Source organism: Ambystoma mexicanum, chromosome 4q (assembly GCF_040938575.1).
Source record: "Ambystoma mexicanum isolate Mex_15411 chromosome 4q, UKY_AmexF1_1, whole genome shotgun sequence".
Classification (NCBI taxonomy): Eukaryota; Metazoa; Chordata; class Amphibia; order Caudata; family Ambystomatidae; genus Ambystoma; species Ambystoma mexicanum.
In genome coordinates this window covers 396,197,637-396,224,595 of record NC_090928.1, presented here as the reverse complement: position 1 = coordinate 396,224,595, position 26,959 = coordinate 396,197,637, and the positions used below count along the sequence as shown (strand labels likewise).

At 43.4% G+C, this 26,959-nt stretch overlaps 1 protein-coding gene across 1 annotated transcript in view; it reads right to left on the bottom strand.

Moving 5' to 3' along the window:
• The window catches only part of RYR2 (ryanodine receptor 2), a 3,854,281-nt gene that overhangs the window by 2,086,907 nt on the left and 1,740,415 nt on the right, over positions 1-26,959 (bottom strand). Inside the window, exon 35 of the mRNA XM_069607971.1 lies at positions 8,436-8,522. Coding sequence (XP_069464072.1) covers positions 8,436-8,522 — 87 coding nt within the window. The remainder of the gene's footprint in view (positions 1-8,435; positions 8,523-26,959) is intronic.

The following is a 26,959-nucleotide window of genomic DNA, read 5'->3' as shown; positions in this document are numbered from 1 at the left end:
CTAATCCAGGGAATTCATCCGTGTTCTCTAAGGGGGATCCACCCCCTATGGGACTATGGAGGGAGCCAGCTATGCAATACCCTCCTTAGGGGTCAGGGTAAGCGCAATCCCACTGGGGGTGACCAGCCCCCTAGGGTACATGGAATACCCAAGGCAGGGCTCCATGCCACCTCCCTTCCCTTCCAAGACTTCAATGTTCATTAGCTATACGGGAAATTAGGATGTTACCAACATACCGGGGCCCTTTAAGGCGTTTGGCTTGGTTACTGACCCATACTCCTTATCATCTGCTGTAGAGGCCGATGACCAATGGACTTCTCATCTTTACTCCAGGGAGGAAGTTAAAGGCGGGAAGGTCATCTGACAAGCAGAGACTCCACTGAATAACGTAGAATGCCGGTCCACACAGAGTCAAAGAGGAAGGAGGCAGTCCCTCGACCGGAGAGTGGAGAACCACAACAGGGACATGGTAGGCAGAGTCAGCAGGTTCTGCAACAAATGCTACCACTTTGACAAAGGCAGGGACCCCAAGCTGATGGGGCCAGTGAGGAAGGAAGCGGGCATGGAAACACCACAAAGTACAGACATCCCGACACTCAAAGGCTGAAGTCCTGAACAGGACAAAGAGAAGCGGAAGAGATGAGCACACATCCCAAAGCGGGAAAGAGGCTGCAAATCTGCAGGAACCATAGACTCCAACTGCGGTACTCAGTCTCGCTGAGGGAAAGAAGGTGTTGTGACAAGAGCGCAGACTGATTCCTAGAAGGTGACAGACCTTCTCCCTCATCTCACCACCCAGACTATAAATATAAGCCTGTGGTGAGGACGATGGTGGAAGGGTGAGAAGGAGGACCCAAGGACCCTTGGGCAACTGAAAAGAAAAGGAACATGTGTATGTACACAGGGAAAGACCAAATGATACACTACCCACCCATAGAACAACTGCTACCTGCATGAGAGCCGTAGTTGAAAGAAGCGGAACAACAGAACAAGTTCCAAAGGTCAATATACATAGGCCAGTAAACCTGTTCCCCTAAGCGGAAAAGAAAAGAAAACACAATGTTGGAGATGACCAGGGTGCCACGAGGACGTATGTCTAAGGGAGCAGAGTAAAAGTAAAGAGGAAAAAGGTATCCAGGAAGTCCCCAAGTTTGAGCTCCCAAAAGAGCTAAAAATCGAAAGTAAAACATCAAAGTTTCTAGTATCGAAAGGGCGAGGAATGAGAAAGTCCAAGAAGATAGCCAAGGTCAAAGAACAAGGTCGCCATTCACTAAGAACGGAGAACCAAGAGCCAATCCAGTTGCAATGTGAGATCCGAGCCGTGGAGGAGTTAACCAAGAGGGAAAAAGCAGGAGCAATCCGTGGACAAAAAGTAAGTCAGCCCCAGGAGATCAAATATCAATGGGGACAGGGAGCAAGGCACACAGAAATCTGGTAGATACTGTCAGGAAGAGGGTTGAGTAGCAATGAGCAGAGAGCCGACATAGATATTTATGTTTGTGTTGTCGGCGTGAGATGCGTAACAACATCACACGTTGCTATGTGCCTGATGATGTTGCACACCAAGGCAGCCGTGAGGACCGACGGGAAAGTTAGTGTATATGGCGGTCTGCCAGACACCAAAAAATCTTCCAGCATGACCCGCATCGCCCTCTGACCACAGGCACCAAAGGGATTGCGACAGAAGATATGCGGTTACCGTGGGGACAGTTTGGCAGATGGAGAAAATTACACAAAACAGGGTTGAATGAAGCCCATAGATCACCTGCGGCTGAGATACCGAGAACCACGTGAGGGAGTAGAGAAGACACATCAAGCCAGGCTCAAGGAGCCCATAGCCCGCCCGGGACTGAGAAACCAAAGACCCTGTGAATGGGTGATAAGTAGATACCAAGCCGGCTGTGTGTGTGGACAAAGACATTTCTGTGGGCATGGCTTGCTGGAGTGTTGCCATGTTTATCAGGGTTTCCAACCTTCGGAGGCACAGCACACTTCCGTGGATACTCGAGTCCTGGCGCAACTTCATTTTCCTGCCGACCTTGCACAGACGCACAATGCTGTGCCAGTCATCCGGCACCTTGAAATGCTGGCGTGTTGTGATGCACCCATAAGAAAAACTGTGCTACCATCTTTGTAAAAGGCAAGGGAACTGAATCCACAATCTCTTTACTGAATACGTTACGCCCGTGTTACCTTGCCTGTCTATCCCTTTCATTGTTTCTGTTTTTGTGTTCTTGCTACACGTGTCTTCTCTATGTACCTCTGGTCACTGTGCATTGCCTTACCGTGTTCTAGTGCCTCCTTTGTGCGTAACCTTATCCTAATCCCCTATTCCCACAGTTATTGTCCGATCTTGGACTTGGCCTGTTTTTCTAGATTCCTTGGGATACAATTGACTGTACTTCTATGCTTGTGTATGATTTCAGCCTGCTTGGATTGCTTTTGGATTACGTCCTGCTTGGGAGACCATTGCAAATATCAATGATATCTACTGACACTTGTTCTGTTCTACATTGTTCCCTATAGGCGTCCTCATGCAGTCAGTATAGGTCCTTGCATTATGTGTCCTTTTTTTCTTTTTTATCGTGCCTCGTTTCGTGCATGCGGTCTAGACCGGGGTCTATGAACTCAGTGTGCCAGTGTGGAAGGAGCCAGCGTCCCACTAGGTTTCCAGTGATCCATCTTTCAATCTTATGTAGCAAGAGCTGTTTATGTAAATATGGTTCCATTTGTGGACTGATAATATCTTTCCCATTTTCTACCACTGCGGCAAATCTCATTATCATAGAGATTTTGGAGGGATAGATTTCCAGGTGGGTTGGATTACCTCGCAGATTCCTCAAAGGTTATCGCTGTTTTCAGGTGAGGGTACTGACAATCCTCTGATGCTGGTGTAGTAAGGCTAGTTTTCTCTCGCGTGCAATGGGGGGTGGAAGGGCATGCATGGTGGAGTCTTTTGCACCCTGGTTGTTCTGAGACTCTGTTCAGACCCAAGTCAGTGGTGGGGACCTGGCTAAAGATCATGAGCTTGTGGGTGGATGAGTGAAATGGGCCAAGAGGTCACGGGTATGGAGGTGGAGGGCTTTGGATTTTGAGAGGTGGGCTGAGGTGGAAGCAACTAAGGCATTGATGATGTGAAGCAGGGACCTTCAGAGCAGTAAAATCATCTGGTGGTTGACCTGGGTGCAGGTATGTGGGAACTGGAGCTAAGGAGGCAGTGGGCCAATGAGGAGCAGTTTGGAGTGTAAGTTGAGAGAGAGGGGGCCAGTGTAGAGTTGTGGGGGGAACCGATAATGCAGCAAGCAGGAAATTGTTTGTTTTGCATGATTTTGACCTTTGGCCTTTCCTGCCAGGTAGAAATGGGAATCTGTGTACCTGATGGGGCTATGAAGTGTTGAGGAGGTGGGCAAGGTTTGTAGTGAGATCACATGATCTATGGCATGGGGAAGTGCACTTCAGTTTGTTTGATAGATTGAGGGGGTGCTAGGCTGGAGGGGAGACTGATGGCACTACATTGTGTTTCTGGGATGTATGATAGCAGAGCGCAGCCACCTTCCTGCTTCAGGGTGTATAACACATGGCCAGGTATGTTGGTGAAATGCTGATGAGGTTTTGGAATTGGCAGACCACTTTAGCTGTATGTAGCTCCTGGGTGCTTAGGGGACAGCCTATTTATTTTATTTTATTAATTCGTATTTTTAAAGCGCACAACAGCCCGGGGGCATCGTGGCGCTGTTACAGGACATCAAGCTGGTTACAGAGGAAGGCATAATGGCTACAAGGCAATTTGCATTACAGGAGTATATTTGGTTACATATACTGGCATTACAGATTCATTTCGATACGGTACAGCTGAGGGTCAGGGGGGTGAAGGCAAGGTTGAGGGTTATGTGAATAGTGTGGTTTTAAGAGATTTACGAAAGGAGTACAGAGAGGGTTCTGCTCTGAGTGAGTTGGGAAGGGTGTTAGGATGGTTATTGTCCAGAGGAACTGTGTGAAAAGCATGGCATTCCTTATGGGACTGAGTTCCAGCAACGTTGCAGCAATGTTTGTGGATATCAAGGTGTGGGAGAGAAGATCAGGAATTATTGTTGCTGCAGAGGCATGCACAATAAAGGTGGTTGTGTGTGGGAAGTTTGATTTCCATGGATGGTATAGATGGTGATGCTGCAAAGCCTTTCTGATTGTGTATGAGGTCTGGCTTGCCATAAGATGATTGACATGGGAGCAATTTCTGGTTTCAATGGCAAGGAATTGTTGATCCTCTGTAGTCTTGGAGCAAACAGAGGTCAGCTAGAGTAGAGCATGTCTGGAGAGTTGACTTTGTCAAGATTTAGAGGACACCCTGTAGTGATACCGGGCGACTACATTTGATGTCAATCTTGAGAATTGGGTCTAAGCATTTGGTGGGAGCGGCTGAAGTTGTTCTGCAGCAGTCGATTTGGATGCTCAGAGGGCTGGGAATGGGCAATGAGGGGGATTGTTCTATGGTGGCTGAGAAATGATTGACGGCCGTTAACATTAATCCTGTCATGGGAACAGGTTTCTGGGGTGAAAAATAGCATTGGCTGGCCGCACTGCTCAAAATGGCCTGGGTAGGTAATCAGGAGTTGGGGGTGATGAATTTGCATGAGGTTGATGAAGCCCGCTGAGTGGTGTGAATATGGCGACAGACTTCCAGGCATGATGGGGCAGAGATTCTCTAGATGCCCTTGCATTGTCTTGCCTGCATGCAGCATGGGCCTGTTGCCTTGAAGGAAACAAAACCTGGGCCGATTCATCACCCCGGAAGAGATAGGCACGTAATACAAGATCTTTTATCTTTCCTGAGTTGCGACACACATTTGCCACATAGTCACACTTGCTCCTGCTGGCACCCTATTGTATGGTCTCATTGAATTATACATGCCTTGAAGGAAACAAAACCTGGGCCGATTCATCACCCCGGAAGAGATAGGCACGTAATACAAGATCTTTTATCTTTCCTGAGTTGCGACACACATTTGCCACATAGTCACACTTGCTCCTGCTGGCACCCTATTATATGGTCTCATTGAATTATACATGCACCCTCTGGAATGGTAGCATTGTATTATATATACACCAGTGCACTGTCTTTTACGGTCCAGAGGGAGAAATATTTATATTTTTGGTTGCAAATTCATGGACCTTACAAAATGCATCCACTGCTATGTTCTGGTTTGTGTTTATTATTGAGGTCTTATATGGTCTGTTGCATTTTGCAGCTGGTGGTGCAGTGCACCAGTTCACGGATGGGTTCCTGGCACTGTCCTATGCCCCCCTCCTACTTTAACCATCGACGAGCAGACAGCTGATGAAGCAGCATTCTAGGTAGACTGCCATCCTCCCCTCTCCCTTGACTCCTAGAACAAGCTTTGGTTCCCCTTCCAACTGCTTTCTCTTTGATCTTTTGCTGCCGAAGGTCCCCTGTCCTGAGGTATGTTAATCACCTCACAGATCTTGGCCTCAAAGGAGAATCGGACATCTCACCCGCCATCCCATTCCTGATCTTTTGACAGCGTCCCTCTTCTCTTTTTGACTCGTAAACATGAGCTCACCACTCCTCCCGACGTATGCAGTGATTATATCGAGTAGGAAAGAAAAAAAATACTGAATGCTAAAAATATAGGGGCTGGGGGGAAGGGGTGAAACAGTGTGGGGGTGGTTTTGTGTGGGGTTAGAAGCATGTGTAAACGGGGGTTTGGTGGGGGGACCCCCGCCCCAATTTCTTTTTTTTTTAAAATAAATCCTGGTAAAATTGCATTTGTTATTTCTCAATTCGTTATAATAACATGTAACCCTCCCCACTCATCGTTTCATTAATAATTTGCTGCTTCAGTCTTCCGGTCCATAGGGCATCCGTACATTCTAAAAGGATTTCCTGTCACCAGACCCCATCGTTTCCCAGTCCACAGCAATGTTCGTTACCTGGCTACGGTTGATGTCTATCACTGATGAGATGTGTTTAACACATTGTCTATCCTATTTGTATCACTTGCAGTTGCTGTTTTCCCCTTTGTACCCCTTACTGAAGAGCCAACATTTCAGTCCAGCCCACAGATAGCTTAAATAGGGCACCCCTTTCTATTGTACAGCGCCGCCTTTGGAATAAGAACATACTTCTCCCTCCTCTTCTAGGTGACATATTCTCCTGACACATGACTTACCCTTTCAGGGTAAGTGACATTGTCCTCATCCCACTAGTCCTGTGGCGATGTCACCTGAAATAGGAGCCCCTCCTCTCAGCCACCCGCTGCACTTACTGTTCTTAGGAGACGGGCATCTCTGAGCAGAGTCTGATGAGAACCTCACTTGGAGGAACCTTGAACTCCGGTGGAGATATTCCTGAAGCCGCAGTGTCTTATAGTGGCCATTGCTCATTCTGCACTGCGGGGAGTTCATGCTGATAAATCTTACGGTACTGACAATGGAGAGGTAACAGCTGCGAATATAAAGATCTTCTGGCTGCGCAGCCAGGATGAACCCCTTCAAAGGTTTACCTCATGATAGATGTTCAACCTATTTTTTAGGGCTGAATATTTAAAGCACTGCATTGAGAAGGACCTTACTGAGTTGGTTACTTACGCTGAAAATATATAATCGAAAGACGCATACAATATTTTGTTCAGGAGTCACGGGTATTAAGAGTCCACTTTATGTCTTTAAATCAAGAGCTGCACTATTGATTGGATAAGTGCACAGTGTGCACATGAGGTACTCGTTATGCAAGAGCTAGTGCAACCCAGGGAATCACAAGAACAGCGCTGGAAGCATCTCAGACATGAGGCACTGACATCATACGGCTCCCACAAGTAGCACTAGTGAATTTACCCTCACAGAGATGCACATACGACCCTTGGAGGGTTGGCCTCACCTCCCCTTCCCTATTCCCTCTCTCCAAATATGGTTGCCAGCATTCTCCTTTTTACACAGCCAATCCTTGACTTTGCCACTTTTGACAATTGTCTTGGCAGTCCCAGATTAAGGACCTGGGTTCCCAGGGTTACCATCAACACGTTAGCTGACAAATCTGGCCTGGACATCTAAAGGTTTATGGAAGGACAGCTTGTGGGGGGGGCATCTAACAACCATGCTTTCATTACATCTAGTGCTTCCTTCTAAGGTACTAGAAACATCCAACACTAGAAAAATATTGATTACCATGAAAAGTCTTACTTTTCCATTGTCCAAGACCAGTAACACCTTTCATCCACAGCTTACCATTACACAAGCACTCCTGCCTATACAACTACTTTCCCTCTTCCTCAGCCCCATCATCAGTACACAGTTGTGTGAGCTCTGTTGCATCCCTTTCTTATTCTCTCTTTCTTCATAGGCCCAGGTTTGGTTTACCGCATGCTGAAGACACATATACCAATTTTCCCTGGACAAGGTACCAGTGCTGCCAGATCACTGAGGCGGTGATAAGTGCAGTATAGAAGTTGTATAACATAACATGTACTCACATATTATGTACACAGGAGGGTTTTAAAGCGTACCGCCCCAATTCACAAGGCAATAATGTTTCGCCACAATGGCTTTTGTGTGCTAAAAAGGGTCTACAATAGGACCAATGTGTGCAATTTCGTATTTGTACGCTTGTTTTTCTCTTGCTCAGAAATTTGAGCGTGTACAAATAATTCAGAGTGGCAAAGTAAATAAGCACCATTAGCGTTTTTCAATGGGAGTTGTCAGCCGTATGTTTTGCCAGTCACTGAGTAAATGGTGCAAATGATTTCCTCCTGTTATTCTATTTTGTATTCTGCCCGTGCTTTAACTGGCCATTAGTCAGGTATTGGACTGGAAATCATGGCCAAAAAAAATAATTTTGTTTACATAGTTCCTCACATAGAAACAATTCCTACAGCTTATCCAAACTGTATTTTTTTTGTTGCATACACTTAAGTGCATGCTTCACACAATGTGCAAAATGTGCATAATTCACAACAAGTGCAATTACAGTAGGGTGTTCTTGTGCCTAGCCTCTGGGGTATGTGTATTTTGCGCATGTGCAAACATTCGTCCGGTTGCATATGGTTGGGAGTAAAATACAGTTAGTGGAAGGAGTGGTAAGGGAGGAGTATTATAAAGACAAGAAGCACCAACATTGGGAGCCAAACACAACCTCATCAAACAAGGAATAGGACAAGAGATGAACTGGGGTAAATGGGAAAATCAGGCCCAATTTGTGCAAATTGTGCTTTTTTTACTGTACCTGTGAATTTTTTCACCATCTGCAAATTGCATAGCGAGCGTGAACCAGCACCAAAGCACACATTACAAATGGCAGCTAGCACACAATACAGCGGGTACGGTTTGCTCCAATTCTCTTTTGCTTTTGAGTTTTCTGCCTCATGTCTATTGTTGAATATGTGTTCAGATCAGAAATATCTGGCTGCAATGTATTTGCTTACCTTTATCCTTCCCAGCTCAAACTGGAAAATGTTGGGACTTGTCGCTTGTGCAAATACAGCAGGAAACAACTTAGTGCTTGGTTCAACCTAAACAACAAAACAATATGAAAGCATGATTTATTTGGAAACGTGATTGAAAGGAACATTAGTAATTGACTTTGATAGATAAAAGAAGTGACAGAGATGTGTGTTAAGTATATTTTAGAAGGTTTTCAAAATCATACAAAATGCAGTTGTTGAACTTTGTATTGGACTAACTGGAAACAAATATGCAAAGATAAAGCAATGCATTTGCTTTCGAAGTCCAATAGACTTCTTCCTGAGATGGTGCAGAGTGAAAGTATTGAAAAAGAAGCACCCACTTGTCAGTTGATTCGCATAGCAAAACATTGCATTTTCAGTTTAAACTCCACTGGATAATGGAATAGTATGCATGGGATGGAAGTTTTGAATGGCGGCCTTATGTAAAGGACCATAAACTGCATAAAAATGAGAACCCACACTAGTTTTTGCTGAGAACAGTCCACATGTGTAGCTGATGGTTGCATGTTAAGAAAACAAATCTTAGTCACAAGAAAATGTTGAATATAATATGTTATCAAAACTAGGCGCATGAAGTTTTAAAATGGGCTCCAGTAATTTCCTAAAATTACTAATGTTTTTTAGACACATTAAAGTTAAGGATTTAAAAACACAGTTGGAAAACAGTCCATGTTTTGCATGTTCCTCACACTAAAAGTATCTTTTTACAAACTTGTTGTAGCGCCAGGACCATGTAGAGATAGAATGTAACACTACAATATATGTTCTCAAGGTTAAACTGGTGCAGTTTCCAATGTTACATGAGTATGCAACAAGCTTCACAATGTCATACTGCCTTGCATTCAATGTGGAAAATAAACTATACTATATCCATTTTTTAATGGTGCAATGTCTGCAGTCATCTTAGTGGGCCTCAGGCCCGATAATAGGTGCAAACTATTCGAGCTTAGACACCCTGGATTTCCCTTGTCAATGTGCTGTGCCCCAACCGTTAGGAGTTCTGAACAGAAGCGTCCAACAGCTGCTGGTGGGAAATGATACTGGACCGGTTGCAGAAAGCAGTGAACTTAAGGTCTCATTATGAGTTTGGCAGTAAATCAGTGAAAACGTCTTTACCATTACCCCAGCTCCATCTTGTGGTAATACAACATGATTATAAATCATGTTTTGGTGATGTAAATCCTATTTTTTTAGCCCCTTAGGATGCCGTGTGGATTTTCTATGAATTTTCCATGAGCAGTAAATACTGCACAGTAAATCTGCCGAGTTTTGGGGGTGAAGCAGAGGATTTACTGCCAGAAAAATGCTGGAAGTAAATTCTCCACTTTACCCCCAAACCCATAACATGGTGGTGCGGTAATGTGGCAGTGAAGTGGGCGTAACAGAGTTACTGCCATCTTACTTCCATTTTTACCGCACCTCTGTACTTGTAACGAGGCCCTAAGTGTTTTCCATTTCACAGTGAATATGCTGATTAAAGGTAAAGCTGAAAATAAAAAGTGAGATCAAGAAGACTAGTGCATGGAGGGCACACATGGTTTGCAACTTAAAACAAATGATTTTCAAATTGCTCAATTGGCCTTCACTGTAACATATGATGACTTTGTGTTTTTGCAATTGAAACCTTAATAAAACGGTAAAACACTGGTCTGTATTTAATTTGCTGGATGTATCAAAGCCTACATACAGTATTCTCTCATTGATGATGTTTCTACATTTCAGGTGGTTAGCCTGAGGTTGTGAACCCTCCTCTCTGACTGGCGGACGCTCCAGCTGGAACTGGTCAGTAGGGCAAAGAGGGCAATGCCAGCCTGACAAGCCAGTGTGGGCTGTAGGAGTGTTTAGCGTGTTTTGGGAGCACAGAGTACAGCACCACTGCACAGGATCAATGTATAGCATGTTTATAGCATATTTTTTTTTTAAGTGCAGCGCCACTGCATGGGTTTGGTGCATTGATATAATGTGGTACAGCAAGACATGTGTTATTGAGCATTTTTATGCAGCGCCACTGCATGGGTTTGGTGCATTGCTATGATGCAGTTGTTTCAAGCTATGTGTTGCCAGTGTAACATGGACATATAAGTAAGGGCAGGTTATTCAGTCAAAAACGATTTTTACATATAAAATGCAAATACATTTTTCACAGTTCAAAGCACACATCTGTATCCTCAAAATGCACACCATTTCTCACCTGAAATGCCTATGTTGCAAGAGACACATTTGGTAATTAACAAACTAATCTCACTAACAAGACTAATAATTATAACTCATTAATAAAAGAATGTGTCTTCATTGCAAAAAGAGGCAGACTCTGAAAATCAGTTTTAAACACACATTCAAGTTTTTTTTTTCTTTGCCTTTCTGTGCTCTGTCCACAGTAACTGCAGGAAGCAAAGACTTCGAATAAGCAGGAAATCAGCTTGTTACAGTTGCAACTGTACAAGAAGAGCCATTGTTAAAAGTAGGCGGATAGAACATGATTGATTCTGATTGGAGCACGTCACATCAAGCATCATGTTAGAGGCTGTGACTAGTGTTTTGCTGCAGAATCTGGGGGAAGAAAGGGAGAGACATCTTGACATAGCTCGAAGGACGGGGTTGACAGCTGGGGATGCCTGATTCCTAAAGCAGATTCAACTTGGTTGCAGAGACTGGCTTTTCCAGTTAAAAATCCCAGTTCGCGTGACAGCAGATGCTTGTCCTTGCTGGGTGAACCCCGCCAGAAGGCGAACAGCTAAAGAAGTTACATGCTGAATAAGCCTGGTAATTATCTCGCTAAGGTGTGGGGGCTGAGTGTGTACGAGAATATTCAGTCAGTGTAGGAAAGGAGATTCCTGTGCTTTACTCACGTGTTTAATGTTGCAAATTGAGTTCTTGTCTCCGCCACTCTCTTTTCAGTGTATCACAGATAATGCTGTTACTGTGCTATTTCATTTATTTCTGTAAAGAGTGAGATCGTGTTTAAATGCAACTTTTATAATACACAAAAATATCTGAAAGCAGGCGGGTGGTGTGTTTTATATTTACCAATACAGTGCTGATGATGTGGGGAGATGTTTAGACAGTGCAATTGTCATTTTCAAGGTAGCTAAACATAGATTTGGCTGCAGCTGTGTGCACAATGTAATTCAGTATGAGCAATTATAACTAACTGTGTGTGTTGTAGTCTGCCGGAGGTCTATGAGTCGACAGAAAGGGAGGCCCGGGACATAGTTCACTACCGTATATAAGATAGTGAAAAATACCACATGATAGCTCGCTGCCGTAGATAAGACAGAGAGAAATTGGCCATGGTGGCACACTAAAAATGAAAATGTGGTGTTCCTGAAATGCAAGTCTGAGGTCTCTAGTGATTACATGAAAAATCTAAACAAAAATAAGGGGTTCTGGATATTGGGGCCACAAATAAAACAAAGGAATTATGCTCACCAAAATACCACCAATCACGCATACCAACCACGCATACCAACCACGCATGTCTGTGTGCTGAAATAATGCATGTCCACTATATTATTGTTGTACATGGCCCAATCTGAATACAAGGAGTGATTGTTGCTAAATAATTTTTCGCCGGTAAGAAAATACCATCAGGCCCCAAATCTCCACAAAAATACCTAACAGGGCCAACAGTAAAAGTAGTTCAATGTGCAGCACATAGCTCTAGCCAATGTTACTTGCCCTGTGTTCTTTAAAATTGGTTAGAACACCTATAGCCTCATTAAAAAAAAGTGCTGAGTCTGTGCTAAGTAGTGAGCGCGAGAAGGACATTGTGCAGAACAAATGTACTGCACTGGGAGCCAATTCATGGAATCAAAAGCGCCCTGAAACTTGAAGTGCTAAAAAAATGAGTAGCGCCCAGCATACCCACAACATGCCCCCATGGCAAACAGAACATAGCTCTGTCAAAGAACCTTTGCGCCAGACCATGGGAAATAAGTAATCAAGGATTACTTACCGTTTATCACCATTACTTACACACATCCCCTGTGATCGACAAGTCCTGGTCCCAGTACTTGTTCCACTAAACTGCACCCCAGCCAGCTACATTAAGGTAGCATCCATGTACCCCCACTAAACTGCGCCCCTGCCCCCTACATTAAGGCAGCACCCATGTACACCCACTGAATTGTGCCCCAGTCCCATACATTAAGGCAGCACCATGTACACCCACTAAACTGTGCCCCTGCCCCATACATTAAGTCAGCACCCACAAATCCACTCTCATCCCAGTACCGAAACTAATCTAATTTCACACAACACAAAGGACAACCGACTAACAACAGAGCCATTTACCTGACATGTCCCAATACAAGGGTCAGGCAAAGTCAGGCAATTGATCAGAATCACACACACCTGACGGCCCTGTCCCTTCCCCTCAGGGATAAAAGGTGGAGTCAATGAGCACAGTATAAGAAAGGCAAGCACGGCAGACAGCACTACGTGACGGCCACCACGCTGCAGTTCAAGAGAAGGAGAAAGGTGGCAGGAATCGAGAGGGTGACGAGGAGAGAAGTGACCTTGCCCTTTCAACCCAGAACAGCAGAACCTTCGTAGAAGTGAACCTAAAACCGTGAAAATAGTGCAAGTGTCCTGCAGCAGATGTCAATGTTACACAGGGCAAGCCTATGCCGATAGGCAGGAGCGAGGGAAGCTCCTGCACCCGTGGTTCCGGCCTTGACTCCAGATAAGCCAACATCCAAGCTGTTCATCACAGCCGGTGAGTCGAGGAGAGAACCGGCAAGCACTGGGCTGTGTTGAGTGAAAATCGCAAAGTAGCAGGTTTTGAACCAAAGCTAAATAACGTTCAATGAACTGTAAAAGTGTGAAGGGAAGACCAGCTGCAGGGGGAAACTGGCACCATGTGGGTGCTAACTCAAGAGACTCTGGTCGAGCCCCATATGAGAGAAACTACTCATACCAGAAGGCTGTAGGAGGGCTATCGAAATAGTTCAATGAGTTCATACAGAGGGTCAAGGAAAATACCTGTAGAATCGAAAGACTTTGATCTACCAACAGTGTGAGAGAAAGGGAAGTGAATCCCAAAGTGAGAGAAAACATTGAGAAACCAAGGAAAAAGAAATCCTGCAAAATCCATGAGGGGGTCTGTACTGTGCTTCAAGCTCCCATCTCACCCCATGTCCAAACCGTGGGGAAGGGAGACCCAGGCTACTCCATCCTGACAAATTATTTGAGAACACTTTTTCCTTTTCTTGAGAACTACCGCACACCCATTTTTGGATTAGTTGTGATGTTTGCCAATAGGTCTTTTAGTATAGGCCCTTTTATTTTGACTCAGCGTCACTAGGACTGCCTTATATTCATTTAATAGTTAACGCTTGCTCCCATCTTAGATTTAGGTTTAGATTAGCGTTTTCCCAACCTGCATACAGCATTCATTGTTCAATAAACACCCTTGAACTGTGATCATGTGTGTCTGTCTTACTTGTTCTCACCATGAGTTCCTCATATATGGTGTCAGAGTGGGATCTGACTCAATTGAAACACATTGGGGAATCCTCCATTTTTAAAAGCTTAGTCAGAGAACCTCCAACCCTTACATTGCCTCCAAGTAATCAATAGCATTTGATATCTGTAGTAGTAGGGAAGCTATCATTCCCTCTGGGAAAAGAGGACTGATTCCAACGGATTTAGTTTTGATCCCCCCCCCAGAGTGTTACATCTGATTAGCCCCAGAATCTGGCTTAGCATGGATGTTCGAGATAGACGTCTTAGCAGGCGTTATTGACCCAGACTTCCGGGAGACATAAAGGTTCTCTTACAGAATCATGGTGAAGTCCCTTTTGAGGTACGTCGGGGAGACCAAATTGGACAGGAAATTTTTGATAGAGCTCTGTTTTCTCAATTCCAAGAGGGTAAACCAGATGAAACAGACATGGGTATCTTAAGCTTTGGAGAAGCTGATAAATCCCCCACCATCGAAGAAAGGAAAATAGAGGAACCACCATCTATCCCGACCTAGCCTTTGCCCAGAGAAATGATACAGCCCTTGCTGAAGCTTTTTTACAAGCCATTCCTGAAGAGGAAGGCTGAGAGAAGGGAACTCCCTTTTTCTTCTTATAACTAGAGTTACTTTACAGAAAAGAAATATCCCCTGAAGGGTTAATAAAAACTCAACTGGTAATACCTAAAAGTCACCAAAAGGTTGTGCTACAGATAGCACATTCCCATTTTACGGGAGGACATTTGTGCCAAGCTAAAACCCAGGTGCATATTAGTGGGAAGTTTTACCGGCCAGGTATCTACGCCGACATCAAAACTTTCATACAAACATGCAAGATATGCCAAAAGACCAACCCGCACATTCCATTAAATGCCCCTCTGAACCCGTTGCCAATTATAGATGTCCCCTTTTCACGAATTGGCATGGACATAATAGGACATCTAGAAACATCTATTTTAGGCAACAATTGGACAAATGTCCTGGTGACCGTGAATTATGCGACCCGATACCCTGAGGCATTCCCAATGCCAAATAATATCACTCAGCAAATCCTGAAACATCTTCTACTGTATTTCTCTAGGGTTGGCTTGCCCAAGGAAATACTGACAGATCAGGGTTCAAACCTTATGAGTAAGCTTATGGCCGAAGTCAAAGAGCTGCTCCATACTACAACCTTGCAAACCTCTGTGTACATCCCCAAACTGATGGTCTAGTAGAAAGATTCAATAAGACCTTGAAACTAATTCAACGAAATTGTTAGACAAAGACGGGAAGGACTGGGACCGAATGATCCCATGGGCACTATTTGCAGAGAGAAAAAAAAACAAGCTTCCACAGGGTTCTCTCCCTTTGAGGTACTCTATGGAAGAGAACCAAGGGATGTCCTGGACATGTTCCGGGAAACCTGGGAAGAACGCGAGGAGGCCCCCATTCCAATATCCCAAACTGTCACTGGAATGGGAGAACACATGAAATTAGTCCAGGAATAGTTTGTACTCAAATGGGAAAGGCCCAAAACCAGCAGAAGGCCAGCTACGACAAGAAAGTCAATTTACAATTTCTTTCTGTCGGACAGAAAGTACTAGTCCTCTTGCCCTCCTCAGAAAACAAACTTGTTTCCAAATGCCACGGACCTTATGAAATAATAGAGAGAATGTGAACGTGCACATATAAAATAGCCCAACCAGACTGAAAACAGAAAGTCCACTTATATGACATTAACCTCCTAAAAGAGTGAAAACCTTTCAGCCACCCATGCCAAAGTGGTTGCCGAAGACATAGATAACTTTGACTTAATCCCACCTGAGTTATCGAACCAACAATGGGAAAATCTAAAGGACGTAATAGTCTCCTTCCCTGATGTATTCTCAGAGAAACTGGCAAGAGTAAAATGATTGTATTATTAGATCCGAACACCTAAAGGCAAAGTAGTTCACCTAAAACCTTATCTTCTGCCAGAGACACGTAAACAGGTAGTGATTGAGGAAGTCAACAAAATGTTGAAGGCTAATGTCATCGAGCCTTCCTCAAGTCCATGGTCCTCTCCTATCGTGTTGGTCACTAAACCCGACCGGTCCTGGGGATTCTGCATCGACTTTGGTCAGGTTAATGTCATATCGGACGTTGATGCATATCCCATGCCACGTATTGATGACCTCATTGATAAACTAGGAACAGCCACCTATCTATCTACCCTAGATTTATTCAGGCGGTACTGGCAAGTCCCAGTATATGTGCCAGATAAGGAAAACACAGTGTTTTCAACACCTCTAGAGTTATTCCAGTTTAAAGTTCTCCCTTTCGGCCTACACGGTGCACCAGCTCAATAGACTCTGGTCGAGCCCCATATGAAAGAAACTACAGATACCAGAAGGTCGTAGGAGGGCCGGTGAAATAGGTCAAAGTGGTCATACAGAGGGTCAAGCAAAATCTGCGTACCTTCAAAAGTGTTTGATCTACCAACAGTGTGAGAGAAATAGAAATGAATCCCACAGTGAGACAAAACAAGGGAAAAGAAATCCTGCAAAAGGCAAGAGGGGTGCGAGCCTGACCGAGGGAGATCCAGGGGTGAAGCGGTCACCCAAAGTTGATTGATAAAGGAACTGTGATATATTTTGGAATTCGATTGAGAAGGTTCAGTGCCCAGAAGAGAGGGGACCCAGGGGTTAACCCATCACCCAGCAAACATTGGAAAAGAACTTTCATTTGTTAAAGGAACTTTTGTTTTGTTGTTTGAACATGTCAGTTCCTCAAAGACAAGAGACTTTTAAGTGAAACAAGACTTGGCCATCAAAGGCCCTGATAACTGAAAGCTTGATGGTTAAAAGCTGGACTATCATCTAGTGCTAGAAAAGCCCGAGAGTGTGTCCTGAGAGCTGCCATTGGAACTGTCGTCTCGTGCTGGAGAAGCCAGAGACTGTACTGTGCTTCAAGCTCCCATTTTACCCGTGTCCGAAACATGGGGAAGGGAGACCCAGGCTACTGCATCCTAACATATTATTTGAGAACACTTCTTTCTTTTCTTGAGAACTACCCCACAACCCTTTTTGTATTAGTTGTGAGGTTTGACAATAGGTTTTTTAGTATAAGTCCTTTTGTTTTGACACAACGACACTAGGACTGCCTTATATTGATTTGATGGCTTGCTCCCATCTTAGATTGAGGTTCAGAATAGGTGTTTTTCCAACCTGCATACAGCATTAATTGTTCAATAAACACCCTTGAACTGTGATCACTTGTGTCTGTCTTGCTTGTTGTCACCATGGGCTACTCACAACACTCACCCACGAGCCAGCTGTTCCCAAAGGTACACAATGCCAGGGCCTGGTATATGGGTGAAATGTGCTGGATGTAGCTGTCATGTGTGCATCGTGGGAAATTGGTATTGACGTGCATAATGTGTCCCTTTGCATCACAAATCACCTGCACATTGACGGAATGCCAATGTTTCTTGTTGCGACAGATGTGCTATGTCTGTCGGGGGGTGCAGCACTACATGGGTGTAATCGATGGCTCCCGGTACCTGGAAAAAGTGTGCAACTGCATAGAATTCCTGGCACACTCTCTGCCTTGCCTGCGGTGTGCATGGCATAACAATGTGCCAATGCACACATGCTAGGATGTAGCGCAGGACCTGGTGGAGGCACCTTGATTGTGTGGGCTGTGACAAACCCCCAACGGTGGCTGTGGTATCCTAGAATTATCCAGAGGCCAGGAAGTGTAAATCTGCTAGCACTTTGACCAAAGGTGTCACAGCCTGTGAGCACATGGTGGGTGATACCAGGTCATTCTCCCACACCCTGACCAGTTCTAGGATGACATAGGGAGGGAAGCAGTATCTTACATGCACCTCCTCATCTGGCATCCCAAATAGTGTTGTTTGTGGTAGGAAGATTCTGGGCCTCCTCCTCCTCTTCCTTCCATGTAGTAGGTTCAGTGCTAGCGATGCAGGATCCAGCATTGTGGCACTCCTAAGTTTTTTGGGGTTACCTATCACTTTTTTATGCATGGCCTTTCATTGAACTTTGTGCTTTGCGACCGGTGATGGGTGGCGGTAAGATTGTTTTCCTCTGGAGTCAGAAAGATTTCACAATAGCGCCTGTGAAAAGGGGTTACTTAGCACTTGTTGGTTGTTTGTATGGTGCATCCCTGCCCACACCCATGTTCTTCCTCATTTTCCTCCTTGAATGGGGATTTCGCATGTTCTGCTCCCAATTAGCTCTTTGCGTTTGCACTTCCCACGTGTTGCACTCAGTGTTGTGCAAAGTCCTACTGCCCAGCATAAAGTAGGAATGGCCAGCGCAAAGTCCGATTTGGCATGGCGCAAAGTGTACGTTTGCAGCCCAAAGTCACTTTGCCCTGTGCTAAATATTTTGTAAATGATGCCTCTTTTCTTGTCTATAAACAAACTGAGCGTGTGCAGTGCAGGCTCTAACCACCAGAAAAAGCCTACATTCACTCTTCTTATGTTTCCCTCACTGTTTCCAGCACTCTAACCAATCTGCAAGCTTTGACTGAAGACTCTAACCATCTGTAAAAGAATACATTCCATGTTTTCTCTTGTAATGTGTGCACACTGGGCACTGGGCAAGGAGGCAGTACAAGTTCCATCATGGGATGCCTCCGGTGAGGCGTCTCTTGTTTCCCCTGCACAAGCTCTAATATGGTTCCCGCCCTTAGCAATAGGCTCTAGTATGTGAGAGGTGACCTTTGCCATTGTTGGTAGCCTTGCTTTTCACTTGGGGCCATTAACGGAGGGGTGGTCACCTACCACACACAAGAGCCCTCCATTGCAAGCACTAATGCTTTAGTGCCGCCCACTAATTTTACCCCAAAAAAATCACAGTTTGTTGTGAAAAGTCACAATTTTCAATTTACAATTTGTGAACATAGGCCACTTCTTTTTTTGGTGCCAGGGACCTTTTTTGTCCCAGTCTCGTCCTGCCTTTACCAGATTCTTGGTCGCATGGAATAGTGTCCAGAAAGAGGACTCACTTCATGAAATGGTCTATGAGAATCCGTTCTTCTGGAATGTGAGACATTTGAGAGGTTCAATTAAAGATTCTTCAACATGTGGATAATCTAGTCTTGTTGGAAAGTCTGTTGCATGGAAAAGAAATCTTACATAATATTTACTGAACCTTGAAACAGCAACTGACAAAAAGAGAAATCAAGCTGATAAAGACATCTGAGATTAACAGTACTGGTCTGTTAATACCATGCATACATTAAGGGGAAAATAATATTTACTGACCCTTGAAACAGCAACTGACAAAAAGAGAAATCAAGCTGATAAAGACAACTGAGATTAACAGTACTGGTCTGTTAATACCATGCATACATTAAGGGGAAAATAATATTTACTGAACCTTGAAACAGCAACTGACAAAAAGAGAAATCAAGCTGATAAAGACATCTGACATTAACAGTACTGGTCTGTTAATACCATGCATACATTAAGGGGAAAATAATATTTACTGAACCTTGAAACAGCAACTGACAACTGAGATTAACAGTACTGGTCTGTTAATACCATGCATACATTAAGGGGAAAAAATGACAACACTTTTGCAAGGATTAACTTAGACTTACACCTGGAGAGAGAGAGAGAGAGAGAGAGAGAGAGAGAGAGAGAGAGAGAGAGAGAGAGAGAGAGAGAGAGAGAGAGAGAGAGTTTTTTGACTAAACACATAACGTTTCCAAGACAAGTTGTCTTAGAAACCTTCGTGAACACACGTTACATCCAGTGACTTTAGGCCAAAGTCTTGAATATGGGATGTTGAATGTAAAGTTTGAAATTGAATTTAACCGTCATTGAATGTGTGAAATGTGTTTAGTAGGGTCCATGTGGATGTAACAATATGCTAAAGTGGGCCGATTTTTCTATAAGTGGTTCTCCGTTGCCCATTTCCACCACTGGGACCATTAAGCCCTCTGTCCCTTTATCTGGGTGCCCCCACCACTGCCTGTTCACCCACATTACTTCTCCCAACTGCCATTTGACTTGCCCCTCCCAATCACCTTAACTACCAGTCCCACGACCATCAAGTGCCTGCATCTCCCATGGCCCGAGAGCGGGTCTTCAGTTATTGCAGTGCTTCAGCAATTTCCAGGGCCTTTCCCACTAAGCTTCCTTCTCTGCTTCAACCCGTGAATGATATCCAGTGATAAATCCACACACCGATGCGTTCCCGGTGCTGGAGTCACATAATGAGGCATTCCCAGCAATGGAAACACACGCCGTGTTTTGGCCGGAATGGATATGTGGTAGAAAAATATTTTGGAGTGAGAAAAAAACAGTTACAGAGTTTTTCTGTAAAACGTATGTTTTCGTTCTGAGGTATAGTAAGCAGGTTCCTCCGTATTAAAATGACAATTTGAGTTGCAAGTGGGACCTTTTGTGTGAATCAGGTGCCACTTGCATGGATTTCCCTGCAGTAGCAAGTTAAACCTGGTTTCTTTGTCAATACCATATTTTAGGTGTAAATTACCGCCAGAATGAGAACTAACTGAACAATAGCTTACACATGTAGCCAAACATGAATTCACGGTCATGCTGACCCCCCTGACTTTGTATTTATGAATATTTACATGGCAGTTTTGCTAAACCAATTTAAAAACAAAATTGTGCACTGTCTTGCACGTCTATTTCAAGGATGAGGAGGCTGCGTAGTGCTCCAAAAACACATTCTAAATGTAGTACTCAGTACAGATACCAGGCCCCAAGGGTCTAAAGAATGTGCCTCCTTTACTGCAATAAAATGCTTTGTGATTCAAGCATGGTAGGAATTCAAGATACGAATGTTAAATTAAGACGTATCATCCTCATTGGCTGCCAATTTACGTATAATTCAAGGCTGTTCTCGGTCGTCCTTAGCAACATGAACATTTATCACACAGGGAGAACTTTACTAAACATTTTAGAGGTCCCTGATGCTGGGCCCTTGCAGAGTCGAGTGCTCTTGAATAGACATATCTAGTGTAGTCATGGACTCTATTGCCGAAAACAGAATAGTGATTTGGTTGCAGTCACAGGACACTTTCATTTTTAGACTTCTCAAAATTGATTTTTAGTCATATAACTTGTTTTAGAAACATACAACTTTAACAATATTGATCTATATCATTGAGTCCCCTTGCACTGCAATAAACCATGTGCCCTCTCCCATTCTCTGGTTTCTGTACCAAGTGCTCCGATTCATGTGGTGGTCTACCTGTCCCACTTTTGCACGACACCTAATTCAAGACTGATCTGTTGACTGTTATGGCTCATAAAGTCTTTCGGTTCATCATACCTTGTGGCCTCAATTAATGAACACACAACAAATTCAAATTAAAATATATACAGTAGGAGTAACAGGGTTGCAAAAGGAAACAGTGGTTCCGTTGCCTGTAAAGTCCTGCGATAGTGTCAACACATCCCCAGCATTCAAGGATTAGTGGGGTCTCAAGGGCCGAGCGTTTCGGAGATTTAATAGGATTCTATACCAAGAGCAGAATCGGCTGAAATCTGCATAATAATTCTAATGCTAACATTCCTAACATTTCCATGATACATGAATTCACTTAAACTGAAAAAAATATTCCTGAAACTACGTTTGGCAACAAAAACTCGAATTCCTCGAGGCTTTAGGATGATTGCCTCTAAAATAATTAACCAGAAACTTTTTGGGCCAGTGTCACAAAACAATGGGCCTCATTCCGAGTATGGCGGTAAGGGATAGCGGCCACCGGTAACGAGACCGGTGGCGGTATTCCCTTACCGCCATACTCTGAGTTCCCTCTGCGCCCTCGCCCTTAACGCCTGCTTTGAGCAGGTGTTAAAGTCGAGGGCGCAAAGGGGCCTGCAAGCCAATAACGGTGACCGTAATGAACGGTCACCGTTATTTGCATCTTCCCCATTCCCATTGAGCCCTATGGGGGCTCATTTGGGAATGGGGAAGAGCCTTGGTGAATGGGGAATTACCGCCCGCCAACCTTGGAATGGGGCGGTAATTCCGCCATCCACCAAGGCGCTGCCGGTCCGGGTACGGCGTCAACCAAGGCGTTAATAGCGCCATTGGTTAGCGCCGTACTCGGAATGAGGCCCAATGTTTATCTGTCTCTAGATGCATTTGTGTGAGGAATAAAAATCAAGTTTTGTCTGATTCACAATACTTTGAAAATGCCACTTGGAACTATACAGAATGGAAAAACCAGCATTGGCAATGCCAACAGTTTGGGCATGTGTGTAGGCATGGGAAAGGCATTTTCCAGGTACTGCCATAGTGGTAATAACTGACCATTGATGGTAGCAGCTGCAACATGGTGCCACTACCTAAGCATATAATATCAGTGCCTGGCAAATGTCTAATACGTATGCACCAGCCAAAACTATTGCCTTTGCCAATTCTTGTTTTTAACAGGACTTCAGTGAATGACACTCATAGTTCTTATAAACCGAGTATCAAAAGGTAGACCTGATTAAGACATTTCTATTACACCAGTAGTGACTTTACAGCTCCTAATAAGTCAGAAGACTGTTTAAAAAAAAAAAACACTGGTAGACCATTGAAACTCAAAGTTTGATCATAAAGCTTGATCCTAGCAGGATGTGTTTTGGGCAGGGAGGGGCAAGAAGTGTGCGGGAATGGCCGTAGGGATTAATAAGGCAGTGGGCAGTCAATTTGTGGGTAAATAACCAAACAACACCTACAAGCTTTATATCCCTCCTCATATGCCATTTCTCCCTAGATGTACTCTAATGCAATAGTTTCATCTTATAGGTGGCGCTAAATCACCACCTAATAGCCAAAACTGATCATCACTTGTGAATTAATGCAAACAGGAAGTTTCCTTCCAGGCACACTCACTTGACATATGCAAAATGGGAGTTTGGAGGAGTGTCACTGGATAGGGTGACACACGTTTTGCCCAGAAATGGAATTCCTTGTGAATTGGGCCTTTGTCATTTTTTGTATACCATTGTTGTGAGGTTCTGGGCAAAGCCTTTGATGAATGAAGTGTGCGTTCTAATCAAAACGAGTCAGTCACAACTAATGAAACACACATTTGTTCAAGATAAATATTTCTACTTTTCAAATGTTCTACATTGTCTTCTATTGCTTATCCTTGGGATCCTTTCATAACTTTTATAAAATTCCCTTTGAATATAAAAAAAATGCAAATGTATTTAAAGCTGTAGCCTTCTCCTGCCACTCGTAGAAGCTTTATGGATGTAAGGCTTAATCGTCTGGATGTCTTAGAAGTAAGATGGGCCTGGACGGGTATTCCTGACCTTGCAGACTGTGCTTGGATGGTAATTGCATAGAATCTGCCAGACACATATTGACCTGTTGTGCAAAAATGAGACCTACATACAACAAATACTTTGCAAAATTTGAATTTGAAGAAGAATATATTACTTCAGAGGTGTTTTGACTTAGATGCCTCTCAGGTTATATTAAAGGCCTGATATTCGCCATTACCCAAATTTGGGCACATGAAAATGAATATCTACGCAAATTTGATGGCGATGTGAAATTGTTGGTTGACCTTGATAAAACACTGTGATTGGAGCCTCTGGTGAAGGTAATCTCTTAGATTTCATGATTGATGCAGCCCTAATATGATCCAGTATATGATCGGATACTAGTATTGGACAATAATGTGTGTGATATAGGATACTTCTCTTAGTGGGTCATGTTTCCTTGCTATGATTTATAAAGTGATTGTAATGCTTTAATAATTGTATTTATGAGAATCTTAAGTTTTCTTTGTAATATACTGAATAGGTTGATATGTTTTCCATGGTCTTTTTGATAATGTTTGCTTTCTTTTTTTATTCTATTAACTCTTGTTCTTAATATGTACGTGTTAAAATGTATAACTAAAGACACAATACAAAAATGAAAAAAAAATGGCCTTATTCATCAAGCATCACCACAGTTTGCACAACGACACAAATATATTTACCAACAATGGTCACTAGGCAAAAAAGAACTTGATTTCATTTGCACTGCTTGACATTTTTGTCATCTAATGCTATCTTTAGAGAAAGAGATGGAGGGCCTGATTCTCAAAACCTTTCCATGCTTCTAGATGCAATGTGGACACATAGATCTGCAGAAAAACACGATCGGTGTTGTCTGGATTCTCAAAAATGGATTTGTGACAAGCACATTCATTTGCAAGCCCCACATGAGAGCTAGGTCCATGAAATGGCAGGTCCAGGATTAAGAGGGGACATGACAGGCCCACTTTAAAGTGGAACCCCATTTATAAGGGGATGCGCTTTGAAGTGCGTCAGTCATGTGCCTCTTTCCCCTGCACCTGTGCTTTCTTCACTGGTGCAGAGGAAAGTCCATTGCTGCCAAGAGTCTGTACAGATCTTTGAAAAATTGAATGCAAAAATTCAGCGGGACAATAAAACAAAGTTTATTTACCCAAAAAATTAAAATGTTTCTCCCGCTGATTTTTAACGTTTGTTTTTTTCATGGATATGCCCTTTGGGCAGTGCACTTCGTTCGCTGTGTTTGCCGCCGACTCCCTGTCTCCCTGCAACACCAGTTCCCTTCATTTATGTGCTTGGGAAACGGGACGCAAGGGTCCTTTATTAAATTATTTTTAAATTTGTGATTATACTTTATTGTATAGGGAGAGGGGGACAACCCCCAGGGACATTGTAGCGAACAAGGATGCAGGGGACACCCCCGCTCCCATTGTTCTCTATGATGGCAATGTATGCCATGTTTATTAGAAATTTTCGGCTGTTCGAAATTTTCATGCAGCCGAAATTTGAGCAAATATGCCATACCGTTGTTTATATTCGAACATTTCTACGGATACCATCTTTGACAGCATCCCTCAGGGCACACAGACAGAGAATGGAAGGGACAACATTAATTTAAGAAATGTGGCTGGGGTCGTGATGTCGCTAATGTATTTATAAGGAGACAAGCTGGCTTCTGTGCACCTGCATCCCTTCCCTGGCAGCTAGTCACTAGATTTTGAGCTATCAGGCCCTTAGTAATCTGAACACATACAGAGGGAGGCATAGATGCCCCCCACGCTGTGCGTGCATGGGTTTTATAGCAATCTAACAAAGAGCGCCTTTCCTTTCTCTTCATCTGCTTATCTAATCAGCCATCTTTCGTCACTGAAGAACAATTGTTCTATACTGTCTCAGGAGGGATCTATACAATAATGCTACATACACTTTTGCCATGATTTCTTTCTCGGTGTCATAAGCCTGATGTGGAGTGCAGCTTTCGTTCAAAATTGGGTGGTTTCCACAGTTCTATATCTTTGACAGGCGCGCAGCTCCAGCCGTGTCACTGCACACAATCACTCGGGAAAGCTGAGGAAGGATGGGATTGTGGCCTATTGTCAGGTATTGCTTCTTTTTTTGGTGGGGAGGGTAGAATTTTAACATCAATGACGCTGGGGAGGGTGGCAGGAAACAGTATTTTTTTCAGCGGGCGAGGCGTCTGTGTAATTGAGGTCTGGGAAGGTGGCAGTATTCGTAAATTTATTTCTATGTGGAGGAGAAAAGTCATTTGTCGCAGTTAAGGAAAGGATGAAGGAGAGCAGGTCTTTTTTGACGTTGTGAGATGGAAGAAGACTTGTCCGGGTCCGGGGTCACATTCTCAAAGCTTTTCCCTTGTGCAAAGAAATTGAGCAAATTAATTTACCAGCTATTTTGATGAGGGTATAATAGTGAATGGAGCAAGCAGGATTTGTTCCAATCCGTATGATCAAAAACACGTGATCTAAGGCTAAAATGGAGGCAACTCTTTTTTGACCAAAGTTCCCTTAGTAACATGAAAACAAATGTGTTTGCTTCCTTTCTTTTTATGTCAAGGAGCAAACATAGGGCCTCATTGACATAGGGTTTTCCAATGGGTGTTGCCATTATAAGACGCTTCTGTGAATTAGGCCCATAGTATCACTATTGCCCTTGTGCACACATTTTTAGATCTTCCCTTTTGGGGCAAAACCTGTTTTTTTTCCGGTCACATGTCAACTTGCCAACGGATTTTTTTCTGACGTTGGAATTATTTAATCCCATCACCAAGCCCACCACCATTTCTCTCTTGCATGCTCTCATTGCCTCTTATATGATATTTAGGGCCGATTCAAAGAGCGTTTTTTAAATGGGATCGTGCTATTATGGAATTCTTCTATGAATCAGGCCTTAGACTCCTATTTGGAATATGTCGAGTTGATCAGTTACTCATCTAGAATTCTTTGTTTTCAGTAGTTTACATAATATATCATTGGGCAATGGTGTCTTTCTCTTTTGTGTGCCATCTCAGGAAATAAGGATGGTATGCAGATTTTGCTTCTCTAATGACCTGTTACTTTTGTAGATGGCACAAGTGAATTGTCTGTATTGTTGCAATATTTTATAACTGGTTCACATTACCAATATCAAATCATCTTTGTCTTTTGAGAAAGGAACATGAATATTTTTTTCTGTGTAATGAAATATACTAAATAATATACAGTCTAATTCACATTACATCAACATTATAAATGGAACATTTAATGTAACAACTTCTCCCATGAACTGCGAGAAAAGGAAAAATGTAGACGTTAAAAATGAAAGTAAAGATGTTTTCACAAAGTTTCGCTCATATGGCTGCATAGCAATTAAGGCGCAGTCCAGATACATACAAATAAAAGAAGAAAATGAAACTCAAGATGGCGCTGATGGGGTGACTGGTTTGGGAGATTCCGTCCTATCCCTGAGCCTGAATTCATCAGTCAGTTCATAGGGATACTGCTGTAGACAGGCGAACATTTACACAGAGTTCCAAGATAACACCCACACATTAAGTGAATGATGTCTGGCTTTCTCTGTTGAAACACAATGGGCCTGATTTACAAACATGTTTTAACATGGGAAAGTCCCATTGAAAACAGTTTTGTAAATCAGTCCTAATGCTTCAATACAGAATTTGTAAGTTAGGAGGAGCTCAGGCTGCCACACTACAGACTACCTAGTTGTTCAACTCTAGTGAGACCATAGTACATTTAA